At 43.6% G+C, this 12,556-nt stretch overlaps 1 protein-coding gene across 3 annotated transcripts in view; it reads left to right on the plus strand.

Annotated features, from left to right (window-relative positions):
- Positions 1–12,556, plus strand: part of LOC126108851 (alpha-mannosidase 2) — an 880,291-nt gene that overhangs the window by 784,617 nt on the left and 83,118 nt on the right. For all 3 annotated transcript variants that reach the window (XM_049914220.1, XM_049914219.1, XM_049914218.1), the window contains exon 14: positions 211–363. In XM_049914220.1, the coding sequence (XP_049770177.1) occupies positions 211–363 (153 nt within the window). The remainder of the gene's footprint in view (positions 1–210; positions 364–12,556) is intronic.

Raw genomic sequence — 12,556 nt, forward strand, 5'->3', positions numbered from 1 at the left:
GTTTTTGTATGTGTGTGCAAAGCATTGTGAAAATGTCTCAAATAATGAAGTTATTGTAGAGCTGTGAAATCGCTTCAGTCATTTGTCATAACCCTGTATTAAGCAGGTGGTAATAATGTTTTGGCTCATCAGTGTGTGTGTGTTCATAATGACTTCGCTGTTGCTTTGGCTGGAGCCCTGCCCTTATACTGTGCTGGCGCCTGCCTGCAGATCCTGGGCCAGGGGGAGGAGGGCGAGAACGGTCCGCCGCTGATCGTGATCACGTCTGGCCCCATCGCCTCGGAGCTGCGCACCGTCTCGCGGCCGCCCTCGCTCATCGACCACACGGCGCGCATCTACCACGCCGCGGGACCGCTCGCCGAGGTGAGTCAGCCGGCCCACAAGCCACTGGTGCGTCGCCAGGAGTGAGCAGTTGCAAAACTGGTCCCAGCTTCACCTCCCAGAAATATGGTCACCCTATACTAAGAGGACATTGTTGTTGTTGCGCTCTTCAGTCCTGAGACTGGTTCGATGCAGCTCTCCGTGCTACTCTATCCTGTGCAAGCTTCTTCACCTCCCAGTACCTACTGCAACCCACATCCTTCTGAATCTGCTTACTGTATTCATCTCTTGGTCTCACTCCACGATTTCTACCCTCCACGCTGCCCTCCAATACTAAATTGGTGATCCCTTGATGCTCCAGAACGTCTCATAACAACCGGTCCCTTCTTCTAGTCAAGTTATGCCACAAACTCCTCCCCTATCCTATTCAGTACCTCTTCATCAGTTATGTCATCTACCCATCTAATCTTCAGCATTCTTCTGTAGCACCACATTTCGAAAGCTTCTATTCTCTTCTTGTCCAAACTACTTATCGTCCATGTTTCACTTCCATACATGGCTACACCCCACACAAATACTTTCAGAAACGACTCCCTGACACTTAAATCTATACTCGACGTTAACAAATTTCTCTTCTTCAGAAACGCTTTCCTTGCCATTGCCAGTCTACATTTTATATCCTCTCTACTTCGCCCATCACATTTATTTCGCTCCCCAAATAGCAAAACTCCTTTACTACTTTAAGTGTCTCATTTCCTAATCTAATTCCCTCAGCATCACCCGACTTAATTCGACTACATACCATTATCCTCGTTTTGCTTTTGTTGATGTCCATCTTATATCCTTCTTTCAAGACACTGTCCATTCCGTTCAACTGCTCTTCCAAGTCCTTTGCTGTCTCTGATAGAATTACAATGCCATCGGCAAACCTCAAAGTTTTTATTTCTTCTCCATTGATTTTAATACCTACTCCAAATTTTTCTTCTGTTTCCTTTACTGTTTGCTCAGTATACACATTGAATAACATCGGCGAGACGCTACAACCCTGTCTCACTCCCTTCCCAACCACTGCTTCCCTTTCGTCCCGCTCGACTCTTACAACTGCCATCTGGTTTTTGTACAAATTGTAAATAGCCTTTCGCTCTCTGTATTCTACACCTGCCACCTTCTCAATTTCAAAGAGAGTATTCTAGTCAACATTGTCAAAAGCTTTCTCTAAGTCTAAAAATGCTACAAACGTAGGTTTGCCTTTCCTTAATCTTTCTTCTAAGATAAGTCGTAGGGTCAGTATTGCCTCACGTCTTGCAACATTTCTACGGAATCCAAACTGATCTTCCCTGAGGTGCGCTTCTACCAGTTTTTCCATTCGTCTGTAAAGAAATCGTGTTAGTATTTTGCAGCCGTGGCTTATTAAACTGGTAGTTCGGTAATTTTCACGTCTGTCAACGCCTGCTTTCTTTGGGATTGGAATTATTATATTCTTCTTGAAGTCTGAGGGTATTTCGCCTGTCTCATCATCTTGCTCACCAGATTGTAGAGTTTAGTCAGGACTGGCTCTCGCAAGGGAGCATTGTACGTGAAATTCGTTGAAATTTGACATTTTCTGTTTTGTACTCCATAATGTACTTTGGACTTTCCTGAACATTTTGGTATATAATACATTAAAATCAGGCAATTGTGAGATCTTAAAATAATATTTTGAATGTTGACGTGTGACTGTCAAGTTTCGCGGCTATCTTGGGAACTGCACAGTCTACAAGGCTGTGAATTGCTTTCTTTTGTGCCTACTGCTACATCTCAGAAGTTCGCATTACGAATAAAAAATCAGTCGTTTGTTTATGATACTAGTTTTCGTTGAAAGTAGTGTGATAATTGGAAATTTTTGTAGTAAGATAATTTCTATTGCTTTTTCTACACAAAGAAAATGACTAACCGTAAAAGTAACTTCAAGGAATGCATATTTGTGGTTAACAGGTATGTGAGACCTGCATTTTCTTCTAAGTATTTTCTTTCGTCGAATATCAACCAATGAAAAGCCATGTCATGCTTTGTGTCCACCTCCACCAAACACTCGGTGTAAATATAGGCAAGCAGAATTTTCTGGCACACTGGATGAATGTGCACATAAACATTCTCTTCCTTTGGCAGTAATAGAGGCAATCAAAACTATTACAGAGATTTGGCAAATCCTGAGCTACTAAAAAAGTGTTGAATGGGAAGACCCAGAATGTGAATAAGTCCTTCAATAATGTTGTGTGGTGCCGTATGCCTAAATTGGCCTTATGAGTAAAGTTAGCAGTGTCTGATGCTGTAATAACGTTTAATGGTGGGAACTATGAGAAGGTTCTGGAGACGTTAGGGGTAAGATTTGGACAGAACATAGCTAAAGGACTGTGGGAACTGGATGAGCTTCGTGTACCAGAAGCAAATGACAAAAATAAGCAAGAAAGAAAAGGAGGCAAGCAATGGGCTGCTGTGACACTGAAGAAGAGACAGACTATGTATGGGCCAGGGCAATTCTAGCGCATAAAAGACGCAGAAATGTAAGTCTGTATAAGAATTTGTAATAAAGTTTTAAACCTCAATATCTCTGAACTACATTTTTTGCAATGAATGTTGCGTTTTCTAAAAAAAAAACTACTGTTGGTAGAGACATGAAATTTTCACAGCTTGCCAGGTATGAGATTCAACACATATGGAACTAGAGTAATTAAAATATCCTGAGGTGTTTTGTTTTTATGTTCATTTAGTTATAAAATTCTGTCAAATTATTGATTGTTTGAAAAAAAAACCATGCCCCACAATAAAATTTTAGTAATAATTCTAGTTCAGTGTATCTAGAAAGGTGCATTCAATTATTATGGAAAACTGTAAGCTGGTGTCTTAAAAAGTGTCCTAGGTAATGGGTCACAAAATTCGATAATTTAACTTTGGCGGCATAGGACATACGGTGTCCCTTTAAGAGGAGTTAGAACAGAAATATTTTTTTCACATTTTAGGATTTTTATCTCATTATAAAACTTTCAATTTTCCGAATAAAAAGATATATATATCACGTATAAACTCACATGGGAAGTATTTTATTTTATTTTCTTAAATATAATCTACACCAGTTGAAAATGTTAAAATTTTTACGTGCATTACTTCAAGAACAAATAAAATCGGTAATTTTTTATATAGAAGGCTGTGGATTGCTGTGTTATAAAGGTTAAATTACGTGTTTGTATTGGTAGCACTGACAAAAACAGTATCGTATCGTTTCATAGTATAAACACGCGTTGTATGTTGTCGGGGAATGAAGACTCCTACGCCATCTGTGGGTGTTCTGTTAAGTCTGTACATTGTGCTGCCCTCTGCAGCGGATGTATTTCAATGGTAACTGTAAAATGGACGTGTGAGAATAAAGGTGTGTGTGAGCAGAAGTTTTACCCTGTCCTTGATTTCACTGGTGTGTAGCAACATTTTGGTGCCGAAACCCGGGAGAACATGAAGAGATAGAGTGCTACTACACATTAAAGAGGACTCGACGCCGGCGGAGAAGGTTTTGAGCGACTTCAATCTCAACATCCGGTCACGTCACGCCACGTTCAGCTCACACAGATAAGTTGCGGCATTGCTCTGAAACTGTAGCAAAGGACACTGCGGGGCGATTGATTTGTATGTGATGTTACTTGGTGCATGTTTGTTGGTGGCAGAGCAATAGAGGGCAGTTGGCGTATTATTTGCAAAGCACAAATGGGACTTGCTAAAGTATTGGTAGACTGCAGCGCCATCTGTTAGCAACAGCGACCACTACTAAAGGTCGCGGAAGTTGAAAATTGCACGGTCGCGTCATCTGTTGAGAACTATAAACACCACTAGGGGGCTGCTACCGGTCCACACTGCAGGACAGCGCCATCCCTTAGCGATAGCATCCAACTGACGGGGTGTCTTGACCTTGAACGCACTCTCGCGACAGAAAGCAAAACCACCAACTCACCATGGCAGAAGCAGTAGCTACGAACTTGGGGAGGCTGCGCCGGAAGCGGACGACCTTGCGATCGAATGCGACGCGTTTCGTCAGCCAAATAAACGCCTTCGATGGTTCTACAGCTGCAGAAGAAGTAGAACACTTCCAGGAACGCCTTCAGGAAACAGTAGAAGAGTTGACCCGACTCAACGATACAATACAGGACATGCTGGATGACTCTGAATACGAAGCCGACACGGAAGCTTGTGAGGAATATACTGATAAATGCAAACGGGCCCTCCGAAGGGCGAAAGGCCTTCTAGGAGGAGCGCGATCAGGAGACAGAAACGCGACGTCAGCGGTTCAACAACACGCCTGTATGGACATAAAATTGCCTACCATCAAACTGCAGCCATTCTCAGGGGACATAGAAGCTTGGCCTCGATTTTGGGAGCAGTTCACAGCTTCCATAGACGAGAATCCGATGGTGTCAACAATGAACAAGCATGTATTCCTCCGTGGTTACCTTGATGGGGAACCTAAGGACTTGGTCGATGGCATTGCTGTTACAGCTGATACATATGAGCAGACTAAGCAAATTTTGAATTCCAAATATGGGGATAAGAACAGAATTATTCAAAGTCACCTGGATTTCTTGGAGAATCTTAACACTTCGGCTTCAGGCAGTCCAGAGGCTCTCAATTCCACCTACATTGAGTGCCATAAGCGCATCCAAGCACTACGATCTCTAGGAGAAAATGTGGACTCTTATGGGAGAGTGCTTGCACCCAAACTTCTTCGAGCCTTTCCTGAAGAAATTTGCAAAAATTGGCTTGTTCATGCCCGAAGGCAAAAGATTGAAGAAGGGAACCTCACCCACCTTATGGAGTTCTTAAATGAAGAGGTGGAAGGAGCTATCAACACACGCAAAATTCGTGGAGATACTGTATCACGCGAAAATTACGTACCAACAGCATCTGCCTTCCATGTAAAGGTTAAAACGAAGCGGGACAAGAAGAAACAACAGAATTCAGAGCCCTTCTGTGTGTATTGCGGCGAAAGAGGGCACTGGGGCCAAGACTGCCAAAAGATTGCAAGCTTGCAGGCAAGAATCGACACCCTCAAGACAATGAACCGTTGCTTTCTATGCCTGAGACGTGGCCACAACAGAAATCAGTGTTTCAAACGGGGAAAAGCGTCCTGTGCGAAATGTAAGGGGGAGCATCACATTTCTATCTGTAGTAGCCATACCACAACAGTAAATAAAATTGAAACTATGACTTCTAACTTCACATACCTGCAGACTGCTCGTGTGAGTATCACAGGACCCACTGGTAAGAGCAAACAGACACGTGCCATCCTGGACACAGGGAGTCAATCGAGTTTCATTCACCATTCACTGATCGAATCTCTCCAACTAAGTGTCATTGGAAGCACTACTCTCGAGATAACTACTTTCGAATCCAGTTACAGTTCATCACTCTCAAGGAAGAAGGTGCAGTTTAATATGATGGGTTGCTTCACTAATTCCCACATATCAATAACAGCCTTTGAAAGCACAAATAATTTTTCACAGCAACCAACAGTGCCACAAGATGTAGGAGATATGGCCTTGAGGGGTGGTACACCACTCGCAGATCCTAAAAGAGACAGTGAAGATCTACCTATTGAGATCCTGATTGGAGCTGATTATTACTGGAGAATCGTGACTCTGGAACAATCAATCAAGGTATCACCATCATTGGTTCTTCTCCCAACAATCTTTGGATATGTTCTCAGTGGAAACAGACCTAGCACCGCCATCAACAGAGCAACTGTCAACTTTATTCAGGGCAGCTGCAGTGATATATCTGATGAGTCAGTGCGCCGATTTTGGGACCTGGAGACAATCGGGATAACAGAACATCAAGAGCGAGCATTAAAACCCATGGACCACCCTATTTATCAGCAATTCCGAGAATCATACTGTGAGGAATATGGCCGCAGAGTTGTATCTTTGCCTCGAAAGAAGGATATGCCTCTCTCCTGCAACCGCACAACTGCTGAAGCGCGTCTTCGCTCCTTACAAAACAAGCTGCGAGGGGGAGGCTGGTGGGAACGCATGGTAGGCTCAGTCAAGCGCTGCCTGAGGAAAGTTCTTGGTCGCTCCCAGGTGGATGAAGAGAGCTTAAACACCACCTTGATCAGCATAGAAACCGCAATAAACTCACGACCCATCACTCAAGGAGAGAGCGACACTTCATTGACGCCAGCTCACTTTCTAAATGGTGGGAACTTAGTAACAATTCCATGTGAGCCAGAGCCAGCAACTAGAAAGGACCTTGCAAAGGAGTTCCGACTCAGACAAAAGGTCAATGACGACATCTGGCGCAGGTGGAAGACAGAATACGTCCTGCTGCTAAGACAATATCATGAAGTAAAGGGATACCCTTCGCAAAGGAAACTGAGAATTGGAGAGGTTGTTCTGCTCCAAGAAGACAGCAAACCACGGCACTTGTGGAAGAGGGCTGTGGTAGAAGAAGTGCGGCATGGCAGAGACAGTAAAATACGGTGCATCATCCTCCGCCAGCCAGATGGTATGAAGATCTGTCGACCGGTCCAGCTGGTCATCCCCCTCGAGATGGACCAGGGTGGGGAGGATGTCGGGGAATGAAGACTCCTACGCCATCTGTTGGTTTCTGTTAAGTCTGTACGTTGTGCTGCCCTCTGCAGCGGATATATTTCAATGGTAACTGTAAAATGGACGTGTGAGAATAAAGGTGTGTGTGAGCAGAAGTTTTACTGTGTCCTTGATTTCACTGGTGTGTAGCAACATGTAAATCTCTCCAAAAGTAAAGTATGATGCCAAAACGGTTTTTTGAGAAACGTAGGTTTCATGGTAATAGATTTTCGAATAAAGGGAAACACTGTGTTCAACATGTGGGGTGTGAAGCTACAGACAGTGAAATACAGGCAAACTCGTCAGTATCTGGAGAAACACCCATTAGTGCTTCGACGATTAAAATCAAACGTTGTGATACACAGTTATATATTCTGATAGATTTACACATCCTAACAAGGGTGTTAGGTGAAAGTGAGTGTTGTAAAATATATGGAGGGCCAGTTAGTTGACATGAAGTCAGTGAGGTATCAAATGGACTAGCCAGGAAAATTATCATTACTTGTGCCAGTTGTAAATATACTCATTCATTTTGGAATTCTGATAAGTGCAAAGATAATTATTTTGAAGTAAATGTTAGGTGGTTTTATGGATTGAGGGCTATTGGCAAAGGACACACTGCAGCAGACACAATGTGTGCCGTGACGAATATGCCATGCGTACCTTTTAAAATCGACAAGTATTTAGGATTTATTGGAGCTGCAGTGGAATCATTTGCACATGAGTCAATGAAGGGTGCTGCAAACGAAGCTGTTGAAATAAATGATGGTACGATTGACGCGCCAGTAGCTTTTGATGGCACTTGGCAGAAGTGCGGCTACAGTTCTAAGAATTCTGTTGCTACAGTGACCAGTGTGGATACTGGAAAGGTAATAGATTTCCAGATTTTAACCAAACGTTGTTTTAAGTGTAAATCAGGAATGGAGAAGGGCATACCTCTGACAGAAATTATGGAGGAACAAGTGGTGGTATGGAGACCTCTGCAGCTACTGAAATTTTTAGTCCGTCTGTGAACGAAAGGGGAGTGTGTTACACTAAGAGACTCAGAAGCATATAACAGTGTAGTAGCCGCTCAGCCTTACGGTGAGAAGATTAACACAAAACTGGAATGTGTTGGTCATGTCCAGAAGAGGATGGGCACCTGGCTGAGGAAGTTGAAACAAAGTTTGAGAGACAATAAACTTTCTGATGGTAAAACCATAAGAGGCAGGCTGACGGATAAAATGATTGATGAACTACAGCAGTAGTATGGGATGGGCATTAGAAATAATACTGAGGATTTGTTGAAAATGAAGCAGGCAATATGGGCTACCTTCTTCCACAGACTGTCAACTAATGAAAAACCAGTACACCACCTTTGCCTTCTGGATCTGATTCGTGGTGCAATTACCGCAATGCCCAGTACTCAAACAGTTCATACAGCCATAAACATTCCGTCCCAGGAGCATTCATGGATATCACATAAACCTATTTACAGAGACCTGACAAATCCTGAATTACTGAAGAAGTGTCTGCATGGTCAGACTCAAAATCCCAATCAGTAGTTCGATAATCTTATATGGACTCGTGTGGCAAACAATGTTTTTGTTGGAATTAAGACACTAAAGTGGGGGTCAGTGATGCTGTTATTGCTTTTAATGGTGGCAACATTGGTAGGGTGAACGTGCTACAGCATATGAGAATTAATCCTGGAGCAAACTGCATCAGAGAAACCTTGGACGTATGGACAAGGTTCGCATTTATAAATCAGACTCTGCAGCACAGTTGGCCACTAAGGAGTCCAGAAAGAAGAAGAGAAAGGATAAAGAAAATGATATACAGTATATATTAAGTGAGTTACAGCCTTTTGAAACTTCAGAAACCGTTCCTGAAACTTTTTCCCTAAATCTTAGAAACCAACTTCGAGTAGAGTATTCCAATTTTCAAGGAGTAATAACATACATATCCTGAGTCTACTGAACTAAAAGAGGAACATAATGTTATGTATAATTAAAATTATTTAGTATACCGTACAAAAAAGTACACCAAATTTTAGCCGTGTAATTAAAAGATGGTATTTTCGAAAGCAGTGGCCTATATGCAATTATTGTAGTTCAGTAGACTCAGAACACACGGTTTAATGTCCCGTAAAAGTTTCATGTCAATGGCTACAGTGATTCCTGAAATACGAGGTGCATTCAAGTTCTAAGGTCTCTTTTTCTAATTAACTACTCACCCGAAATCGATGAAACTGGCGTTACTTCTCGATGTAAATGCCCTGCAGACGTACACATTTTTCACAACGCTGACGCCACGATTCCATGGCAGCGGCGAAGGCTTCTTTATGAGTCTGTTTTGACCACTGGAAAACCGCTGAGGCAATAGCAGCATGGCTGGTGAATGTGCGGCCACGGAGTGTGTCTTTCATTGTCGGAAAAAGCCAAAAGTCACTAGGAGCCAGGTCAGGTGAGTAGGGAGCACGAGAATCACTTCAAAGTTGTTATCACGAAGAAACTGTTGCGTAACGTTAGCTCGATTTGCGGGTGCGTTGTCTCGGTGAAACAGCACACGCGCAGCCCTTCCCGGTCGTTTTTGTTGCAGTGCAGGAAGGAATTCGTTCTTCAAAACATTTTCGTACGATGCACCTGTTACCGTAGTGCCTTTTGGAACGCAATGGGTAAGGATTACGCCCTCGCTGTCCCAGAACACGGACACCGTCATTTTTTCAGCACTGGCGGTTACCCGAAATTTTTTTGGTGGCGGTGAATCTGTGTGCTTCCATTGAGCTGACTGGCACTTTGTTTCTGGATTGAAAAATGGCATCCACGTCTCATCCATTGTCACAAATGACGAAAAGAAAGTCCCATTCGTGCTGTCGTTGCGCGTCAACATTGCTCGGCAACATGCCACACGGGCAGCCGTGTGGTCGTCTGTCAGCATTCGTGGCACCCACCTGGATGACACTTTTCGCATTTTCAGTTCGTCATGCAGGATTGTGTGGACCGAACCCATAGAAGTGCCAACTCTGGAGGCGATCTGTTCGACAGTCATTCGGCGATCCCCCAAAACAATTCTCTCCACTTTCTCGATCGTGTCGTCAGACCGGCTTGTGCGAGCCCGAGGTTGTTTCGGTTTGTTGTCACACGATGTTCTGCCTTCATTAAACTGTCGCACCCACGAACGCACTTTCGACACATCCATAACTCCATCACCACATGTCTCCTTCAACTGTCGATGAATTTCAATTGGTTTCACACCACGCAAATTCAGAAAACGAATGATTACATGCTGTTCAAGTAAGGAAAACGTCGCCATTGTAAGTATTAAAAACAATTCTCAATCTCGCCGTAAAATTCCATCTGCCGTACGGTGCTGCCATCTCTGGGACGTATTGACAATGAACGCGGCCTCATTTTAGAACAATGCGCATGTTTCTATCTCTTTCCAGTCCAGAGAAAAAAAATCGGAGGCCTTAGAACTTGAATGCACCTCGTACAGGGAAGCCAAGTCACTAAATTTAACCCTCTGAACGGAACATCGGTCTGAGATACCGCCCTAGTTGACGTTAACAATGCCGCATGGTGCCCAAGGGAGCCAGCCGGAGTGGCCGAGCTGTTCTTGGCGCTTCAGTCTGGAACCGCGCGACCGCTACGGTCGCAGGTTCGAATCCTGCCTCGGGCATGGATGTGTGTGATGTCCTTAGGTTAGTTAGGTTTAAGTAGTTCTAAGTTCTACGGGACTGATGACCTCAGATGTTAAGTCCCATAGTGCTCAGAGCCATTTATTTGCCCGAGGGAGGGGAGAACCTGCGTAATTTTCTGTTGGGTCCGGAAGGGCAGCTGGCGAACAACTCACTGTCGGCACATCCATGTTTTGCAGTAAGTAGATTTTTTGTTGCATATTGTCGGCATGTGAGACCGTGTTCCGAAAATGTGCATTCTCTTCCTGGTTGACAGACCTGGCTTCCTAAAAGTGTCAGCTTTTGCCGGTCTCTCCGACCACGTGTTCCCAGTAGTATTGTCGCCCTGCTTGACCGGTGTTCCCCACTACCAAGAGTTTTGTTTTCTTTGTCAGAACATTTCATTAGTTTGTTTGGAAGTTTTGTTTCTACACTACGGTTAATATTTTTGTATGCACAGCGGGACAAAAAATTGCAACAACGCCAATTTTAAGTTTCAATTTTAATTATTCCGTTATTCACATACTTAATCAAATTTACTATGCAAACTTGTTGCAGTGGTAGAAATGTCTCCATTAAAAATCGTTAAAATATTTTTTTCGTGATTTCCCTATGGTATGAAGATTAGCATCTCCAAAACGAAAGTAATGTCAGTGGGAAAGAAATATAAACGGATTGAGTGCCAAATAGGAGGAACAAAGTTAGAACAGGTGGACGGTTTCAAGTACTTAGGATGCATATTCTCACAGGATGGCAACATAGTGAAAGAACTGGAAGCGAGGTGTAGCAAAGCTAATGCAGTGAGCGCTCAGCTACGATCTACTCTCTTCTGCAAGAAGGAAGTCAGTACCGAGACTAAGTTATCTGAGCGCCGTTCAATCTTTCGACCAACTTTGTTGTATGGGAGCGAAAGCTGGGTGGATTCAGGTTACCTTATCAACAAGGTTGAGGTTACGGATATGAAAGTAGCTAGGATGATTGCAGGTACTAGTAGATGGGAACAATGGCAGGAGGGTGTCCACAATGAGGAAATCAAAGAAAAACTGGGAATGAACTCTATAGATGTAGCAGTCAGGGCGAACAGGCTTAGATGGTGGGGTCATGTTACACGCATGGGAGAAGCAAGGTTACCCAAGAGACTCATGGGTTCAGCAGTGGAGGGTAGGAGGAGTCGGGGCAGACCGAGGAGAAGGTACCTGGATTCGGTTACGAATGATTTTGAAGTAATAGGTTTAACATCAGAAGAGGCACCGATGTTAGCACTGAATAGGGGATCATGGAGGAACTGTATAAGGGGGGCTATGCTCCAGACTGAACGCTGAAAGGCATAATCAGTCTTAAATGATGATGATGATGATGATGATGATTTCCCTACAGGTTTGCAGTGGAAGGTCCGAAATACGTTTCAAATCGGTCGAAAAAAATTGTAGCCCTCGCACTATCCCAAGATTACTTAGAAGATTCCGACTCGGAAGTGGATTCAGATGAATACTACATTCCGAATGAGGACCTTTCTATCGTCGATCTTGATGATGAAACAGTTAATGACGATGACTCCCGATGATGATGATGATGATGATGATGATGATCGCGGTGATGAAATTATTCGAGAAATATTTGAAGTAGAAAATGCCCCATTACGGGAAGAAATCGGATAACGATAGCGTGACAGAAGTTCTAGAGGAAGCAGACTTATCACTCGACAGCTGCCTACTGATAGTTCGAGCTCAGCTACGCGTTGACCACGACAATCAAGATGAGAGTTCAAATGGCTCTGAGCACTATGGGACTCAACTGCTGTGGTCATAAGTCCCCTAGAACTTAGAACTACTTAAACCTAACTAACCTAAGGACATCACACACATCCATGTCCGAGGCAGGATTCGAACCTGCGACCGTAGCGGTCGTGCGGTTCCAGACTGTAGCGCCTTTAACCAAGATGAGAGTTATCTTCCAGTTTCTTACTACG

Source organism: Schistocerca cancellata, chromosome 11 (genome assembly GCF_023864275.1).
Source record: "Schistocerca cancellata isolate TAMUIC-IGC-003103 chromosome 11, iqSchCanc2.1, whole genome shotgun sequence".
Lineage (NCBI taxonomy): Eukaryota > Metazoa > Arthropoda > Insecta > Orthoptera > Acrididae > Schistocerca > Schistocerca cancellata.